Below are 20,060 nucleotides of genomic sequence, written 5' to 3' on the forward strand. Positions count from 1 at the left end.
ACCTTTTGGTGGTTAATTAATATCTTTTTAAGTATTTCAACGACGGGATTTTTCCTCATGAGGCCCATGAGCGCCACCTCTGTCATACTCAATAAAATACTCTAATTCTAATAGTATGTCATAGCTGTGGCATATGTTCAAAGCATGTGCCTTCTATGGTAAATGTGATACAAAGAAGAGGAGACAAAATTGAACCACAGGTTATAGTAAACTTTAATTCAGGAAAATCCTTCATTTTTGTATCGAATCAAATAAATTCTTATAATTCATTTTCATCATGAAATGATATGATGGAAGAGAGGCGAAAGTCCAAAGATCAGGACATGTCATTATACAAAAGAATAGATAAAGATATCAAAAAAGCAATTAGAATAGCTAAGGATACACGACTAAGAGAACAGTGTGCGGAAATCCAGCAATTGCAACATAAACACGATTCATTCAATATGCACAAAAAAGTTAAAGAAGCTGCAGGCTTATACAAACCTAGAAGAGTTGGGTGTTTGGCAGATAACCAAGGCAAACCACTGTTAAGTGTGGAAGAAAAACTAGACACGTGGAAGAAATATGTGGAAGTAACTTTTGCAGATGAAAGGCAGAATACCATTGAAGACATTGAATGCCAAACAGGACCCCCGATTACCATTGAAGAAGTCACGTCAGCTATTAAAACAACTAAAGATGGTAAAGCTGTAGGGCCTGACCAGTTTTATGTAGAATTCCTAAAACTTATGGATGAACAAGGAATAAAATGGATAACAACCGTATTCAACAAAATATACGTAACTGGAAAAATACCCCAAAGCTGGTTAAAGTCGACCTTCGTAACTTTACCCAAAAAAGTAAATGCCAAAACATGTGAAGACTACAGAACAATTAGCCTAATGAGCCACTTACTCAAAACGTTTCTGAAGGTGATACATGGCAGAATATATAAAAAATGCGAACAACAGATATCATGGACTCAGTTTGGATTCCGCGATGCCTTAGGCACCCGAGAGGCTCTATTCGCTGTCCAAGTGCTTATGCAAAGATGCAGGGATGTTGACTGTGAAGTGTATATTTGTTTTATCGACTACAAAAAGGCGTTTGATAGAGTAAAACATGATAAACTCATAAACATCTTGAAAGAAGCGGGAGTAGATGATAGAGACTTGAGAATCATATATAATTTGTATTACAACCAAACTGCCAATATTAAAGTGGAAGACCAATTAACAGAGGCAGTCTCCATAGATAGAGGAGTGAGGCAAGGATGCATCCTGTCCCCGGTGCTGTTTAATATATACTCTGAATGTATCTTCGAGCAAGCGCTGGGAGAACTACAGGAAGGCGTATTAGTCAACGGAGTGCGTCTGAACAACATTAGATATGCCGACGACGCTGTAGTTTTTGCAGACAGTCTAGATGGTTTGCAAAGAATAATGTCGCGCATATCAGATATAAGTAGAGAATACGGACTTGATCTCAATACGAAAAAAACAAAGTATATGGTAGTCAGTAAGCGCGAAATATTAAATACACAGCTTTTGGTTAACCAACAACTAATTGACAGGGTCGACAGCTACGCATACCTTGGTACCAACATAAATAGCCAGTGGGACCACTCAAGTGAAATAAAACAACGCATAGGAAAAGCGAGATCAGCGTTCATATTGATGAAGTCTCTTTTCAGAAGCCACGATTTACCTCTTGCTACCAAAATCTCTATCATCAGATGCTATGTATTTTCTACGTTATTATACGGAGTAGAGGCCTAGACACTTTCCGAGGCTTCTTTGAGAAAACTCGAGGCATTTGAGATGTGGTGTTACAGGCGCATTTTGAGAATTTCGTGGGTGGATCGTGTGACTAATATTGAGGTTCTACGTAGAATAGGCAAGGAATGCGAGATTATTAACATAATCAAAGAGCGCAAACTAGAATATCTTGGCCATGTTATGAGGAATGAACAGAGATATGGCTTGTTGCAACTCATTCTTCAAGGCAAGGTATTTGGAAAGAGAGGACCAGGGAGAAGAAGAATATCTTGGCTTCAAAACCTGAGAAAGTGGTTTAATACATCGACAACCGGACTATTCAGAATAGCAGCAAGCAAAGTTAGGATAGCCATGCTGGTCGCCAACATCCGGAACGGATAGGCACCTTAAGAAGAAGAAGATGAAATGATGATCATTTATGTTAACTTGTTGACTTATGAGCATTTATGTTAAATTGTTGACTTCTTTGTATCATTTGTTAGCGTTGCGCTCCTAACATAAATAAAGGTTTAAGGTAAAAAGCAGTTTTTATTACTTTGATAAACGACCTTCATAAAAAAGTATAATACCATCTAGCCAATGACTAAAATCATAGAACAGTTCTGCTGAGGCCAAACCTTTAATTTCCCCATATAAAATATACAAACCGAGTGACTGCTGAGGTACAAGGCTTGCAGTTTTGTAAGTTATACTGAGTACCAAATGTGGCCCTCAATATTTGAACTTATCTTCTGGACTGAGTACCATATATGGTACTCAAATGACTCTTTGGTAATGCAGGGAAAAAGAGGCTGGCAGTTAACCCGTTTACGGTGTCTAGTCGGACAAACTTTGATGTATGGGAACACTAGAACAGGGGAAGTTTTAATTGTGGAACGTGTCATCCTGACAAGTTTGTGATTGTGAAAACTAGCAGGTTGTTTTTAAGTTTATTCAATAGCAAACTTTATATAATATATGAAAAAATGTTTGTCCGACAAATATGTTGGGCATTTTAATAAGTCCGATACGTAGAACATGTCAAATGATAGGAACTGTGTTGGTGGTAAATAGCAGTCTGTTTTTTGCATGAGAGTTTAATGAAAGGGTAACAAATCAATTGGAAGTTCTGTCCGACAAAATACATGGGACGTTTCCGTAGTCTGTCGTTCGAAACCTGTAACCTGTTCCACAATAATTATAACTTTCCCTGTTCCAGTGTTCCCGTACATCAAAGTTTATCCGACTAGACACCTAAGCTATTAACAAATTTTCATCTTGCCTCAAATAAACTTTTTTTTGGTACGCGGAATCCAGGCCTATTATTGAAGAAGAAAGAGGAGTGGACTAAATAAATAAGTTTTGAACAATATCTAGTTCAATTTCCGTAAAAATATGGCCTTAGTTATTGTTAAGAATATTTCTGATACAATAAAAATGTGTCAAAGTATATACGTGTTTCTCCACGACTGCCTTTGTTGCATAAAGCAACAAACAAACACCCTTCATAGATGCGCAAAAAATACGTAACAATTAGCGTGCCCATAAAAGAGTATTAGGACTGGCCTATTTATCATGTCTACCCGAGAAGCCGTGGCTCAAAGCGCTAATACCGCCACGTTTCTCTCTGCTGTCGGCTCCTACCACCCATGAAGCTGGTGACGATGACAGACCCTCTGGACACTTTGAACTAGCCGACATTTCAGTATCCAAGAAGTCTCCGACTAATCAGTAGCATACAAAACATGAAATAGAATAACAAATACCGATGGAACAATACGATGATGGAAAGATAAAGGAAGCGGCTCGGAAATATTAGAGCCCGTCAATAAAATTGGTCTGGGTTATTGCCAGCCTTTATTTATTTTATAGATACGCCTGTTATATTCCTGTCATAACTTATATAAACGTGTCAGTATATTTTACCTGTTTTCTCTATGCCGACAACTTTTATTTGGTTAATTTGAATTTTTTATGGGCGACAGGAAATATACTTAACAACGTTGGTCTCTTATTTATGAGCACTATAAAGTGGCGCTCAATATAGATGCGTACCTGCTCAGAAAAATTACACAAAATTCATTCATAGGAAGTAGAATCCATAATTTAATATTTTTGTATCGTTTTGACTACAAAAGGGTCCAAGAACATAATGTGATGGTGAATATATTATCATGTATCTACATGATAATAGATTTTCCGTTTCTTTAAGTGCTGTCTCTCAATCGGGTGTTAGATATCATCACTATCTTTACTCTATCAGCAGTAGCGGTTCGTGGCTTTAGTGACAGGTCGGCAAGGTTTTGTCTCCCAGATAGGTAGGTATTATGTCACCCAATTAAAAGGCTTCAATTTCATAAGAGATTTTTGTTTTTTGTTTATTTTTTTTTATTTTTTGTTTTTTCCTATAAATTTAGAACCTAAACCTGTTTATAAATTAACTCTAGTCTATGTTGTTTCGAAGTAGCTAAATGGGTTATAACGTCATTGTAAAATTTATTATTGTTTTGGAGAGATTTTAAAAGTTTTTTTCTATTGACATTTGAGACAAGCTTGACATTATCTCTTGTTTCATGGTGTTTCGACAATACGTTTTGACTCTTTTGAGACAAGAGAAATACCGTTCATTTGAGGCAGAATTTGCCCACATTTGAGAAGAATAATTTATTAATTTCGGGAACAATTTGTTGTACCTAATGAATTGCAGTAATACCTATATAAAATTATACATATTTTGTAGTCCTTTCGCCAGGGGGGTACAACGGCCTCCTTAATTCAGATCTGTGGCGGTCTCAAGGGGGGGGGGGCGACGGGGGCGATCGCCCCCCCCCCAGAAACCTTAGTTTTCTGAAAAATTGAGAAGTTAATATACATATTAATCCGAAGTGTGAGATCGAACTAATGCATTGCTAATCTAAAGGAGCTGTGCAAGAAATCAAACAGGAAGCCAAATTTGCCGTTAGAGCTCCTTGTTTCAATCACAGTTTAAATCTATCACTGTCCAAATCATCTCATGTTCAGGCTGTTAGAAATGCAACGGGTACCATACAACAAACAGTTTCGTTCTTCACGTCTTCCTCAAAGAGAAATCAAGTTTTGAAACACTATGTAGGTGGCCAGCTACTTGGATTGTGTGAAACACGTTGGGTGGAAAGGCAAACATCGTTTTTGCAATTCAGACTTAAGTTCCCTGAAATCATTCAAGCCCTGGAGTCAGTAGCTTCATGGCAAGATTTAAAAGCTGCATCCAAGGCGAGAACCTTGATTTGTGTCTTACTGAACAGTACTTTCATTATCACTGTAGTGTGTATGTGCAACATATTTTCACTTACACTGCCTTTTAGCAAGCTACTTCAAAAACCTGATATTGACTTGAAATGTGCATTGAAACATTTTACGGACATGACCAAAGCACTTGCCAATCAACGGAACACAGCGATTGTTTGCTTTAAAGATTTGTTCCAAGAAGCAAAGGACATCGCTGAGAAGACAAATTTTGATATTAGTATTCCAAGAATATCACAAGTGCAGAAGAATCGAGCCAACCACGCAACTAAAGACCCAGAGACATACTTTAGAGTATCAGTGTTCCTTCCCATTCTAGACTCTGTAATAGAAGACACAAAGTCTCGTTTTCCTGAAGAAACATTGGAGTTGTACAATCTTCACGTATGCATGCCTGAATACCTGATAACCAACTCTGTTCAGGACATGTCTGAAAAAAATTGAGTGTTTAGTAAGGAGGTACAGTGAACTTTTTGATATGTCTTAAGCTGAAATGAAATGCTTATTGAAAGGTGAACTACAGCTTTGGAAAATGCAATGGAAAGACACGGACGAATTTCCAAAAACAGCGCTGGACGCGTTAGACAGTTGTAACAGAGATTTGTTCCCTACAGTCAGCAAGCTACTTCTAGTCTTAGCTACACTTCCCATCAGCAATGCTTCTGCAGAGCGTAGCTTTCAATCTCTAAAGAGAATAAAGTCGTGACTAAGAACACGGATGCGTCAAGACAGGTTGACTGGACTTGCTCTACTCCATGCCCATCGAGACATCCCTGTAGACCCAACGAAAGTTTTAGAACGATTCGCCAAAAGTGGCCATCGAAGACTTGAATTCGATTTGTAATTACATTCTTTTTAAAACCTTATAACTTGTTATTTCATTACTTATAACCTAATAAAACTATTACAATGTATAATGTGAACCTCATTTTTTCCATTCTAATAGACTAATTTGTATTGTATATTTATTGTAAATTTTAACATTTTAAAAGGTAAAATGTGTTTTGAGCTCTTTCAATTCAAGCGTAAAACTAACATTGTCAGACCAAACCTCTGAAGTTTGACGTTTGTTCGTGATAAAGTAAAACCACCTAAATCGTCAAAGGTTTAGAAAGATGAGACTTGCTTCAGAGGCTTGCCATTGAAAAATACTATCATCCACAAACCTTTTCTATTAGACTTTGAGTTGTTTTCAATAGTTCTAAATTGGTTTTTGATACAATCACAAGAATACAAAATATATTTTGAATATTTTATTTGTAAGTTAGCCGAACAATATTTACAACAAGCTTTAGAGGCTAGCTTTTTTATTTTTTATTATAGTGTAAAACTGTTTCCACTCATACTAATTGTAATAATAAGTGATTTTCCTTTTTCTCCGTTCGTCACAACCACTAAGTGACAGTCAGTCCATATTCGGTCCATCAACTGTTCAAATGAATAAAATGCCTTTAAAACTCTCAAAATCTTGCCATATTTTTAAAAATTTTCCGGACCCCCTTTCCGGCTGGGAGCTGCACCCCCCAGACCCCCCTGCAACAGACCATCGCCCCTCCCAAAATCTGACTCTGAGACCGCCACTGATTCAGATGGACTTACCCAAGTTTTTTTTATGTATTTTGACCCGTAGAACACGAATTTTTTGGGTAACAGTTGATCCGGATGTCGATAAGATTGATATAAACAAAGAACTTGAGGAATTACATAACAGCGATTTTTCGCAAAACAAAACATTTTTTTGTACTCTTTGGGTGATTCTCAGCCAAAAATGCCTTACAAGTTTTTTCGTAGGATGCATAGTTTTCGAGATAAACGCGGTTGAATTTTCAAAAAATCGAAAAAGTGCAATTTCTGAACCCGAATAACTTTTGATTAAAAAATAAAATACCAATTCTGCTTACTGCACTTGAAAGTTCAAGTCAAATTCTATCGGTTTGTGATGTCAGTCACAAGAAAAATAAGCCACAATTTTACTAAAAAAATGATTTTATTAACGTTTCGACGTCCAAATCGGATGCCGTTGTCAAAATACAAAAAATATTATATTTTGGACATCGAAACGGCATTCGATTTGGACGTCGAAACGTTAATAAAATCATTTTTTTTTAGTAAAATTGTGGCTTATTTCCCAGCAAAACTAGTTAATTCTTTCCATATTCTGCTGATCTCTTTGTCTTCAAATATGGTTTCTCTCTTTGGGATTTTAGTCCTCTTGTTTTAATGATGTGGGTATTTTTTGTTGCTCTGGCGTTTTTGTAAAATTATTTTATTTTATAATTTTTTGTCTTTTCCAATATCCTCCAGCGAAACCAGTCATTTTTCTTCTTTTTATTTGTTGAGTTGGCTTTGTTTCTCTCTATTTTGTATTCTTCCCTGTTTTGTTCTGACATGTTGTTGATCCATGTCATTCTGGCGGAGTTTTTTGTGATCTGTCTGTTTCTCAGTCTTGATCGTACGTAAATTATATATTGAAAGGTAAATTGAAAAGGATTTATAGGTCCCAAATTAGCTAAAAGATCATGTTTCAATCGCCCCTCCCTGTTTGGGTATGGCCTCAAACCTTCCTTGGCAGTTTGCGGTTTAAATCCCCTTTCTCCCAGGGCATTTGAAACATAATATATAAAGAACAGTAGGAAAATGTAACTTGTTTTTCACAAACAATACAAAAAAATTTCGATTACCAAGCCAACCACCCCCAGAGAAAAATTCTAGGTGCGCGACTGTTCTTTGGATGTGTCCCGTTTTTTCAGGTTTATGATTTGATCACCCTATTCTAAGCATCCTTCTGTAAAACCACATTTCAAATAACTGTAGGTGATTCATGGGCGAATGTGAATGTGAATATTGAAAACACGTAACATTTTAGAGCTCTTACACTCAGTCACTCAGTAATGATATAAGGTCTTTATGCAGAGAATTTTTTTCATTTTTACAAACGCATTTCTTGCTGTTTCTATCCTCTGCAGCGGTTCTGAACAGTTTTATTGTGTTTTTTACTCCACTGCTTTAAATTTTTCAACCGGTACGTGCGTCGTCTGCCCGGTCCTCATTTTCGTTCCACTTTCCCTTGCAGAGGCGTGCGGTCCATGGAAGCGGGGGAAGCACCGCTTCCCTATTATATACTTCGATATAACAAAATGTATTATTAACTAATATTTAATTATCAAAAATTTTCCCCAATCCCAGTAATCTACATATTATTACCTAGGCAATAGGCATTGAAAAATATTAAAAATTAATCGCATAGGAAGGAACTCAATATGCACTATGCACACAATTCAACTATTCGGTCCACCCCTGACAGAAGCGCATCTCAAAATCGCCGCTTTTCATGCAGTTGTCCCGTATAAAAATTGGTCAGGGTTCAATGACCGCACCCACTAGTCGCGCGAATTTTGGTACCCTGCAGAAGCGATTGTTCGATCGCCTTCCAAGAGTGGGATGCTCTGACTGTTACTTCTTCTAAGGGGTGCTTAGTCTGCTTAGGTACATACATTCGCTTAAAGAATATTTCGATTTAAACTTTTTGCAGAGATTTTTCCTTTTACTGATCTTTTATTTAACATTTTACAGATGAAGTCAATTGACATTGCATTTTGTATAAGACAAATTGATAACTTTATTAATACGGTAATTAAAAAACGAGAGCAGTTTAAAAATATTTGGGATAAAACTGAAAATATGGGGTTTGAACATGAAAGAAAAAGAATGAAGATTGATAATGTCGACAACAGAGAGACCTTTTGATAACATTCTACAAAAAATGAATTTTCGCTTTCAAAATTTTAACGAATTAAAATTTGTAGAATTATATAATATATTCTTATTTAATATTTCGAATTATAATTCATCAAAATTTCCCACAGAGGAATTTATTTCACTACGATTAAATAATGAAAATATTTTGATATGCCAGCTTTGCATTATAAGTTAAGTGTTGTTTATGAAACAACTCACATTAGTGATAAAGATATACTCAGAAATCTGGGTATTTCTTATAACTACTGGTTTAAAAAAGTCCCTATGTGAAGTGTCCAAGTTGTGTTAATTACTATAAACTACCCCAGTCACAAGTGCATCAGTTTAACGAAGTTTTTCAGTATTAAAATGCATTAAAAGTTTTACAAGAAATTCAACAAGCGAAGACAGACTTTACAAGTCCATTGAAAAAGACCGAATTCAACAATTATCAGAAGTTGATAGGAGAATAGAGCTCAAGTATAAATAAGTGTCATATTGTTGAAAGTTGTGTGTTGTGGAAAATGCCTTGGAATTAAAAAAAAACATTTAAATAGATCTCTTCTTTAGGAAACGAAGCCCGGAGCGAGGACTTAAGGCCCGAGCAAGCAATACAGATCAATGATAGGTCACTATATTCACTAGAAATAGCGGCAATAGAATGCCTCACGCATTGATCGGGCTAGGATTTAGTGTGTGACTCCTTGTACCCAGGACGTCTCACATAAGCACTTTGCTGATAGAGAGCCCCTATAGCGCATCAGAGTGTTATCAGGTGGGACGTGGCTCGACCCTCAACCCTTAAGAAAATATTTTTATATCCTTATTGAATCGCTTCCCCTTTAGAAAAAGTCACCGCACGCCACTGTTCCCTTGTATAACCAACTTTCCTTCATAGGTATTGTTGAATATTTTTTTCTTTTTCATCTTTCTTAATATTTCCGTGTTTGTTACGTATTGTGTCCACATTTTCTAGTTCTACATCCTTCGATAACACCACATCTCAAAGCTATGACAAGCAAATAACTCCTTTTTAAAAAAAGGCTAAGTTTTAGCACATAGAATAACATTAAAAATATTACTCTACATCCCACCAGATTGAAAACAATGGGAACCTTCTCTGGTTACACCTCCAAGGCTTCTAAAAATTTGCAAGCCATAACGGATGCTGAGACTAAGGAAAATGAGGGAATTTTACAATTTATAATTCACGTCACATCTGCTCAGCGCGGTAAAGTTCCAACGAGAATGGTTCCCTTCGTATTCCGTTCGAGTAAACATGTAAACCAAAAATGAATAATAATAACCATTTTCAATTTCGTTGCAACACGAAACTATAACCGCATCATATTCTAGTTCAAACAGAGAGTGCAGCAAGCACCTCTACCGGTTTTGAAACTTATTACTCTCTCATCAGGATCAGGAGGCACATATGCTGCTCTCTCTGACCCAACCAGGACAACCCCTGCGTGCAGCCACGGATTGCAACGAACGAAATGGCAGGGATGCCCTAGCGGCAACTGCTAGCAAAAGACTAAGTTTTCAATCTAATAGGACAGTGGTTCCCAACCTTTTATGTCTGGCGACCCACCTTCTGATGTTTTTTCATATTTGCGACCCATCCCTCACCCATGATTATACGCTATTCTGTACTCTCTACGCCACTTAGCTACTGTAAGAGCCACGCCGCGACTCACCTGAAATCTGTCCGCTACCCACTAGTGGGTCTAGAACAGCACATAAAACATAAAACAACATTAAAAATATTACTCTACATCCCACCAGATTGAAAACAATGGCAACCTTTTCTGGTTACACCTCCGAGGCTTCTAAAATTTGCATGCCATAACGGATGCTGAGACTAAAGAAGATGAGAGAATTTTACAATTTATAATTCACGTCCCATCTCGTTGGAACTTTACCGCACTGAGCAGATGGGACGTGAATTATAAATTGTAAAATTTCCTCATCTTCCTTAGTCTCAGCATCCGTTATGGCTTGCAAATTGTAGAAGTCTCGGAGATGTAACCAGAGAAGGTTCCCATTGTTTTCAATCTGGTGGGATGTAGAATAATATTTTTAATGTTGTTTATGTGCTATTAGATTGAAAACTTAGTCTTTTGTTCCTTTTCGTTCCACTGGAAATGGTTATTCATTTTCTTTTAACCCCTTTTTAGTTCCTAGTCCGTTTTTGAACCCAAATTGACTGTCACCTATTCCTTCGTCCATTGTTTATTTATACGTCCATGTATTATCAAGATGCAACTTGAGAATATGGTTTAATGATATTGTTTTGTATTCACTGGAGTCTTTTGCGTTTGCATTTTTAGGTATAGTGGCAAAACGTGGAGAGTAACCATTGATTCGATGTATGTCCTGTTTTGCATATTTTGTTAAACACGTCTACTATAATGTCTAAGGCATTTATACATTTCTAGCTAGCAACTGGGATTTGGTCTGGACCTACTTGTTTGCCATTTTTGCTGTTACTAATGCCATTTTAATTTCATCTTTCAACAAAGAGGACCACACATCTTCTATTTTCACTCCCATGTGTTCTATTACTTTTGAACAACTCATTGATAAATATGTTCTGTCCAATTTTTCGTTGGTATTCAACAACACTAGTTTCCCGTTTGTATCTTTTAGTATTCCTGGTTCTCTTGTTCTATTGTTGCAATTTAATTCTTTAATTTTTTTTTGTGTTAAAACTATCAGTCTTTTCTGATATTGTTCTATTTCTGCACATTGTTCTTTTAATCAGTCTTCTTTTGCTTGTTTAACTTTGTATTTTATTTATTTATCCACTTTGTAGGTACTTACTGTGTACAGTGTAAACATCTGATTTTTTTATTTTTGTGCTGATGTCTTTGTTCTATTAAATCTAAAATTCCCTCCATCATCCATTGTTTCTTTTTGTGTCTGGTTGGTATCAGCATTTCTATTTTACTTGATCTGTTTCTGTCTTTAAAAAGGAAGCTGCAGAACAGAATTGTATACTGGTCATCGACTGTACTGACATGATAGCAAAACACCCAGTAGGTATTTCTGAAGATAGAAAGAAGTACGTAGCAGGAAATTTAAATATGTAACTGAAAACAAGAAAAATATATAACATACAAAAGAGACAGATTTTTCTTACTTATAGAGACATACCTGGTTTGTTATATTTGATACGATATTTGGTATGTCTTCTTCTTCTGGTGTCGTACACTGCAGCGTGTAGGCGTTCATGTCGATTGGATTATGCGTAAGGATTCTTCTTCTGTTCTTCTTGTTATTGTATTGATATCCTGTATGTCGCCACCAGTTTCTTATGTCTTTGAACCACGAGTGTCGCTTGCGACCTGGTCCGCTTTGACCTTCATTTTTGTCAATTAAAATGATATAAAAGGTTATATTTTTGCCATTTAAAATATAGCCTGCCTGGATATGAGACCTTTCGCTATTTAACGATGTTTATAAGCTTTCTTTAGGTATTAGTTTGTCCCTTCATTTGTAATATGGCGACCTATGGAATTTTAAGCAACCTTTAGAGACACCTCATTTCGAACGCTTCAATATGGTTTAGCGAACTTACTTTCGTGACCAGGTCTCGATACCGTACATCATTATTGACCATAGACAGCATTTTAGGACACGAATACGCAGACACAAAGGGCTTTTGCGATGACAAAGGTAGTTCTTAAATTTGGTAAAAGTATTTCTACCTATACGCACAAGCAAACGTACGCAGAATGATTAGTGATTAGGCAGAGCAAGAACGAAAAATGGGAAAAGCTGTGTACACCAATCAATACCTACATCGGAGGTAGGAAATCCACTGAGAGCTGGAGAATTCTTAGAAATCTACGTAAAGAGACAGGAAAAGAACTTATAACGGCAATATCACCGAAAGAGTGCAAGGAGTATTCTAGCGACCTACTGACAGAAAAAAACAGAATTCGAAACATCAGAACCATCTCAGGACACAGTATGAGTAACAGGATCTCCAATAAAGCTATCCACCAATGAAATAAAGGAAGTATGTACCGAACTAAAGAACGGTAAAGCACCAGGATCTGGGGGGATTCCAGCCGAGTTGATAAAAACGGAACTCCAAGACTTTACGAGCACATAAGGAAACTACTACAAAGATACAAAGAAGTCCCACAAGAATGGAAATTATCGTATATGTCAGCAATATACAAAAAAGGAGATCGAAAGCAACGTGATAACTACAGGGGTATTTCCGTTACACCAAAAATCAGCAAAATATACGGAAGGATCTTAAAAAACCGAATAGAAGACGAACACAAGGAAATGGAGGCAGAAGAACAAGGCAGCCGGAAGATCTACAATTGATCAACTTTTTGCAATCACACAAGTCATGGAAAAGAAAACACCGGCTAACCAAGAGATTCATTTCGTATATATTGATCTGAAAAAGGCATACGACAGTGAACCTTTGGTAAAGTTATGGGGGGACTTGATACTAAAAGGAGGAGAAACAATCAGTAAATGTAACGAATATAAATACCTGGGTATGAAAAACACGAATGATGGAACACTGGACGGAGCCATTAAAGAACGAAATACTCAGGGCAGGAAAGCAATTACGCTCCTAAACTCAGTATTCTGAGACAAGCAGATAAACAACCAAAACAAGAAAAAGATATATAACGCCGCAATGAAAAGCATTATAACATACAGCTGCGAAGTATGGCCTATGAAGGAAAAATCAAAACGAATGTTAGAGGTCACCGAAATGGATTTCTGGAGAAGAGCTGCAGGAAGATCAAGAAGAGAACATGTCACCAATGAACGGATACGAGAAATAATGAAGGTCACACATACAATAAAAATGGCGAAATCAACGAAATACAACTACGATGGTTTGGTCACGTACAAAGAATGATGAAGACAGAATCTCAAAACAAGTACAAAACTGGAAACCGCAAGGTAGAAGAAGAAGAGGTAGTCCGAGGAAAAGTTGACAGGCACGAATAAACATAAACAAAGCCATGGATGAAAGAGGTCTGCAAGTAGATCAATGTGCGGACAGAGAGGAATGGCGAACGGGTATCGGAAGACGGTGAACGTTGTAAACTGATAATATATATATTTCTACCTATTGCTGCTCGTATCTTCACATATTTATAGCAGTCCCATTTCCTGTTTAAGGTAGGTAAGCCCAATATAATATAGAAATTTTTCTCAACTCTGTCTATAAGTTGGTTTGCATAATATGGTACATCATCGGCATATCGCAAATTATTTATGGGAATTCCATATATTTTGATACGTTTTCATTCTGCTGGGCAAGTTCAAAGGTGTATTCTACATTTATTTTAAACAGCAGAGGGAAGAGAATGCACACCTGTCTCACGCCCTTACTTATTTCTTCTGTTGTGTATACTACTTATAGACTGTTGGAGACTCTTAATTCTGCCTTTTGGTTCCAGTACAGCTGTTCCATCCTCATCATATCTTTTATTAATTCCTCTGCAATTCTCCGTCCCCAATTTGTCTCCCCTTTTTAAGAGAATTAAAATGTTTGATCTACATTGTTCTGTTTTGTTCTATTATTTTTTCGATTAATTTTAATAAGTGTTTGCGGTCAGATTTGGTCTTCGTACTTTATGAGTTCATTCGGTATTCTGTCTTCTCTTGGTGATTTTATCTTTTTTAATTTCCTTAATGCTTCCTTTCCAGTTTTCATCGTTCTTATTGTTTTCTAATATTTCGTTCTTAGCAATCTCTCTGATATTTTTTTTGGTATAATAGACCAAGGAGATAGCAACGTCGGAATTAATATATTCTTCCCTATGCTTCCTCGTACACCGTACCGGCCATCTGGCTACTGATACAGGTTGCGTTCATTACTACGCAGCACACTTGTACAGGTAAATATATCGAATTTAAAATTATTGTAAGACGAAAAATTTTTTGGCATTACTTTTTAAACATTATTAGAAATATGAACTATAATTGCCAGACATGTCAATGTGGTTTAAAAAGTAATGACAAAAAAATTTTTCGTCCTAAAATAATTTAAATTCAATATAGGGTAAACCATACAGTTATTGGACACTTAAGAAAATTTCAACTTTAAAAATTCGTAATTCACATTGTTCTCTGCAGATTGAATTGAAATTTATACAAAACGTAGTCTAAACAGTTTATTACAATATGGCTAAAAGGATTTAAAGAAAGGGTTAAATCTTTTCTGTCAATATATATTTATTAAAAATAGTTACAAAAATTATAGTTATTGGACAGTTTATTTAGTTACAGGACACTCAAAATTAGTTATTGGACAACTGCTTTAACACAATACAAACCTAAAAATAAATGAAAATTACAAGAAAAACCAAAATTTCTGTGCGGTATGGGGTACCTATTATGTACAGTTGTTGACACAATTAAATTTTATAATTGCTTCTGTGCTTCTTTGTATTGAGTGAAAAGTTCGTCAATATCTTCATCCTCACTGTCTTGGTTACTGTTATTAGCATCGGAATCACTATCCTGCAGATTGAAGCAGTTGTGACATATAAATAGATCACCATCGTTAGGTATGTGCTGTCTATGCTTAACAGGAATACAACATTCGTGATAATAAAGACTACAGTCATCGCATTTTAATTTATTCGATTGAATATCATTTGAACAAATAGAACATTTGACTTTTTTTGAATTCTTTTTGTTGCTACACTGGTTTTTGGTTAATTTTTCTTCTCTTTTCCGTTTCCTTTCTTGTTTTTGTTTTTCCTGCTCTTCTTTTAACTCCTCCTTTTTTCGTAACATTTCTTGATATCGTGCAGATGTAATAGCAAAAGGAAGTCTTTCCGTGTTACGTTTATTTTTTCTTTCCGGTACAGTAGGAGAAGTTAAAAAATTGCCCAACAATTCGTGTTTAACAATAATTTTACTTGTAGAGGGTAAGTCATAAACATTAGTTTTATATTGTTGAATATGGATATCATTGGTACTATTACTCTCAGAAATATTTACATTTTCAATACCACTTTTTTCTAAAGTTTTTATTTCAGTATTTTTAACCGGAGATGTGATAGCTATATTTTGAATAATATTAATGTTTGTGTCTCTATTTTTTAGAACCATTTGGTTATCAGAATGTTTTGGATCATGTTCAAAAAAATTCCAGATTTTGAACAACAAATTCAAATTATCGTCGCTAGGTAGATTATTCTTTTGATTTTCTTTTAAATTCTCTAAGCTATGAACTTTTTCAGGACCTAAGATATTTACGAAAGTATTATAGTCCATCTTGGGTTTCTTTTGATGATCCGAAATGATTAAATTTTTTACTACTTCTTTACCTAAACATTTTGTGTAGTCAATAGCATCTGCTTTAAATGGAAACAATCCGCAAACCTTGAAACCATTTACTACTGTTTCAGTTTTACAACTTTTTTTTGTAGCTTGCTCCAATATAGAAGCAAATACAACCTTATTGACTACCCCTCCTGGATGCTGTTCTTCCCATTCTCTTACTGACTGCCGCCAAGCTTCTTTTAGTGGACGGAAAATAGAGACGTCACATGGTTGTAAAATCCTTGTGGCGTTAGGATAAAGTGCAATTACTTCAATTTGCAGTTCATTACACAATAGACTTAATTGGTAACTTAAGTGACTCTTGTGCCCATCTACAAAAAGAATAACTGGAAGCTTAATATTATTTTCAATTAGGTGGGGGTAAAAAACATTCGCAATATACTGATAGAATGTCTCTGCCGTCATCCAACCATTATCGCTTCTGCCCACACCCCATTTAGGATTAATGCCTTTAGCAACTTTTTCTGGAATACGTTGATAAGGATAAATAACCATAGGCACGCAAATTTTACCGTCTGCTGAAAACGTAAACATCACAGTGACGTTTTCTTTTGAACAGCTTTTTTCAACATTATAAACATTTTTTGAACCTTTCATAGCAAATACTTTTCCAGTAGATGGACATATTTGAAATCCTGACTCATCTCCATTAAAAATTCTTGATGGATCAGTTAGAACTTCTTCTAGATGTTTTTCTTTGACATAGGTTTCAATATTTTTAAACCAGTTTTTGATGTCTCGTTCAGATACACAAGCGCTAGCTGCCGTTACACCTTCACTTGTCCTTTTAGAAACCTCTGGATGTCGCTTCAAAAATCCCTAAAAAAATCAAACGATAAATACCGATTAAAATACATTTTTTTGGCGACTGACTTTTAACCATCCATCTCCAGGTCGATTATCTTTAAAGTTATTGGGGCGAGGATTTGCGGTTAAAAATTTTTGCACGCTGCTTTTTAAATCGTTAGCCTTTTTGGGGAAACCTTTTGAAGCGGTTTCTTGTATCCATCTGGAATATTGAATGTAAAATCAAATAATGCTATGGATTAAGATAAATTTAATGAACGTACCTAACCAGAGTATTCTCCTCCTCGCAAGTTAAAATAGGAGACGGTCCAAGTGTATCTTTATGTTCCGGATGTTTTAATTTAAATTCTATAGTGGACTTCGGAATTCCATATTTTTTTTCAGCTGTTCTATACGATTCAGTGCCATTTTGGACATCCTTAACAGCTTCTATAAGTTTATTCTTATCGTATTTTCTAAGTTTAGGCATTTTACTACAATCCTAAAAAATCAATTTAGTGATTGGACGGTCAAATTTAGTTATTGGACAGCTGTCCAATAACTGTCAAATCGATTACTAAATTAATTTTACTGCTATCTCCAGTTAATTATACATAAACACGTTGAAAATTGTAGAAATATGTGGTAAGTATAGTTATCTAGTGATTGGACAGGTGTCCCATAATAGAATTCAGCAAGTTTTCTAGTTTAGTTATTGGACAGGCGTAATTAAATCCAAATTAAAATCCCTATTACTGTACGCGATCTACCTTAGGGACTATAAGTGTCTTAACTACACGCTTTTAAATAAAAATACAATCTTACCTTAAAAATAACACGTAGTTTTGAAAAAAAAGTCAGAGCAGATGCTTAACACAATGCTTAAATGTCACTTCACTCACATAACCTAAAAATATTTACCGCCAAAATCACAGAACCCGTTAAAGGCAGAACATAGACATAAGAATGTACGTAATATAGAAGCGAGTAGTGCCACCTAGTGAAATATACTCTTGTTAGCACTTGCAGAAATCTTATAATCGTAAGTTAACACTGTAATGTCCAATAACTGTCTCGTGTCCAATAACTGGCGTTTTACCCTACAGGGTGATTATTGAGTGTGATAAAGCTCAGTAGATCCGCTATAGTAATTGATATCAATAAAAGTTAATAACAAAAATTGTAGCCAACTTTCAGCTTCACATTACGAAATTAGTTAGAATATTAAAGGATGTTCGATAACATAATGGCAGACCAAACTTATGTATTTTTTAAATGGAACACCCTATATTTTATTTGATATTCGAAATTATCTTAACTTCCCCATCACAAAAATATAAACGTTTGTTATGTTATATATGACTTTTACAAAGTTATAACCAATTTTTTATATAAATCGTAACAAGTTCAGTTCCCTGTATAAATAAAAATAAGCACAACAGCAATGGTTTATTGGTGTCATATTTTTTTGTTGATTGTGAAAATTTTTAAAAATTGTTGATATTGCTAATTTTCCTTGTATCGAATACAGGGTGAGTCAAAACGCAAGTAGGTATATTCTTTTCTCAGAAATTTTAAATGGAACACCCTGTATTTTGTAAAAAAAGTATTATCATTACCGTACTTTAATTTTTGTATAATATTCCCTAGGCCTAAATTTGTTAGTTTTCTAGATATCTTCATTTTTCAGAACAAGTTATTAATTAGGGTGTTCTATTTAAAATTACTGAGAAAATATCGTACTTGCGTTTTGACTCACCCTGTATTCGATATAAAGGAAATTAGCAATATCAACCATTTTTATAAATTTGACAATCAATAAAAAAATGTGGCCCCAATAAACCATTGCTGTTTTGCTTATTTTTATTTATACAGGGAGCTGAACTTATTACGATTTTCATAGAACATTGGTTATAACTTTGTAAATACCCTGTATAACATAACAAACCTTTATATTTTGTGATGGGGAAGTTAAGAAGATTTCAACTATAAAATAAAATATGGGGTGTTCTATTTAAAAAAACAAAAGTTTGGTATGCCACTCTGTTATCGAACATTCTAACTTATTTTGTAATGTGAAGCTCAAAGTTGGCTACAATTTTTGTTATTAAGTTTTATTGCTATCCATTACTATAGAGGATCTACTAAGCTTTATCACACTAATCAATCACCCTGATTCTGTATTTACCTGTACATGTGTGCTGCGCAGTAATGAACGCAACCTGTATTAGCATCCAGATGGCCGGTACGGTGTTCGAGGAAGCATAGCGAACAATATTATATGAAAGAATCATCTGTCTTAAAATACTTTCTCGAAAACTCTTAGACCATAAGAAGTATTTTGCTGAAGCTATTTCCTTGTGGCATTTTTATGATTAACTATTCAAGATGGGAAATAAGCCACAATTAAATTGAAAAAGTAATTTTATTAACGTTTCGACGCCCAAATCGGGTGTCGTTGTCAAAATACAAAATACTACTGGATTAAACAAAAATGTTGTTGCTAAGTAAAGTCGTCCCAGGAACGTAACTGGCGATATCATTTTAAAGTCTTCTACTTTAAAATGTATAATATACGTCTGAATTGCCAATATAAATGAATCAGATTAAATAAATCATTAGAAGAATTTTTTACTTAGCAACAACATTTTTGTTTAATCTAGTAGTATTTTGTATTTTGACAACGACACCCGATTTGGGCGTCGAAACATTAATAAAACTATTTTTTCAATTTAATAGTTAATCATAAGAAGATTAAATAGTTAATCATAAGAAGTATTCGGTATTTAGTTCTTTGACTCTGATTTTTGTTTTAGTGCTGCTCTATTGGGTGTGACATATTCCATGATGATTCTTATTTTACATAATATGTACTAGGCTATGGTCGCCACCTAGGTCTTCCTTTTTCAAAATTAGTTAACTATTAATTTAGGTAGAATTACTTTCTAGATGGCAAAGAAGTGTTTTTTCGTTGGCGCGTTTTTGGTCTTATTTCCAGGACTAAAGTCTCGGGTAATAAATAACTCTTCTTGTCAAATGTGTTACCTTAAACGGCATTCTTACCATAGACCATCGAGTTCTCACTACAGGTAGGATGGTATAAACATAAAGGTCAACAATATTTATTTTATGATACTCGGATTAGTAGTCACTTTGGTTGAGTATTTATTC

The 20,060-nt window shown here is 35.2% G+C and overlaps 1 protein-coding gene across 1 annotated transcript; it reads right to left on the reverse strand.

The window, feature by feature from the left end:
* Positions 1–15,173: 15,173 nt before the first annotated feature.
* On the reverse strand, positions 15,174–17,955 carry LOC126885588 (uncharacterized). The gene is made up of 3 exons (XM_050652183.1): positions 17,174–17,955; positions 16,977–17,112; positions 15,174–15,335 (listed from the first exon to the last, which is right to left on the reverse strand). The coding sequence occupies exons 1-3, from the start codon at positions 17,377–17,379 to the stop codon at positions 15,174–15,176; spliced, it is 504 nt and encodes a 167-aa protein (XP_050508140.1). The 5' UTR covers positions 17,380–17,955.
* Positions 17,956–20,060: the final 2,105 nt, after the last annotated feature.

This window comes from Diabrotica virgifera, chromosome 5 (genome assembly GCF_917563875.1).
Source record: "Diabrotica virgifera virgifera chromosome 5, PGI_DIABVI_V3a".
Classification (NCBI taxonomy): Eukaryota; Metazoa; Arthropoda; class Insecta; order Coleoptera; family Chrysomelidae; genus Diabrotica; species Diabrotica virgifera.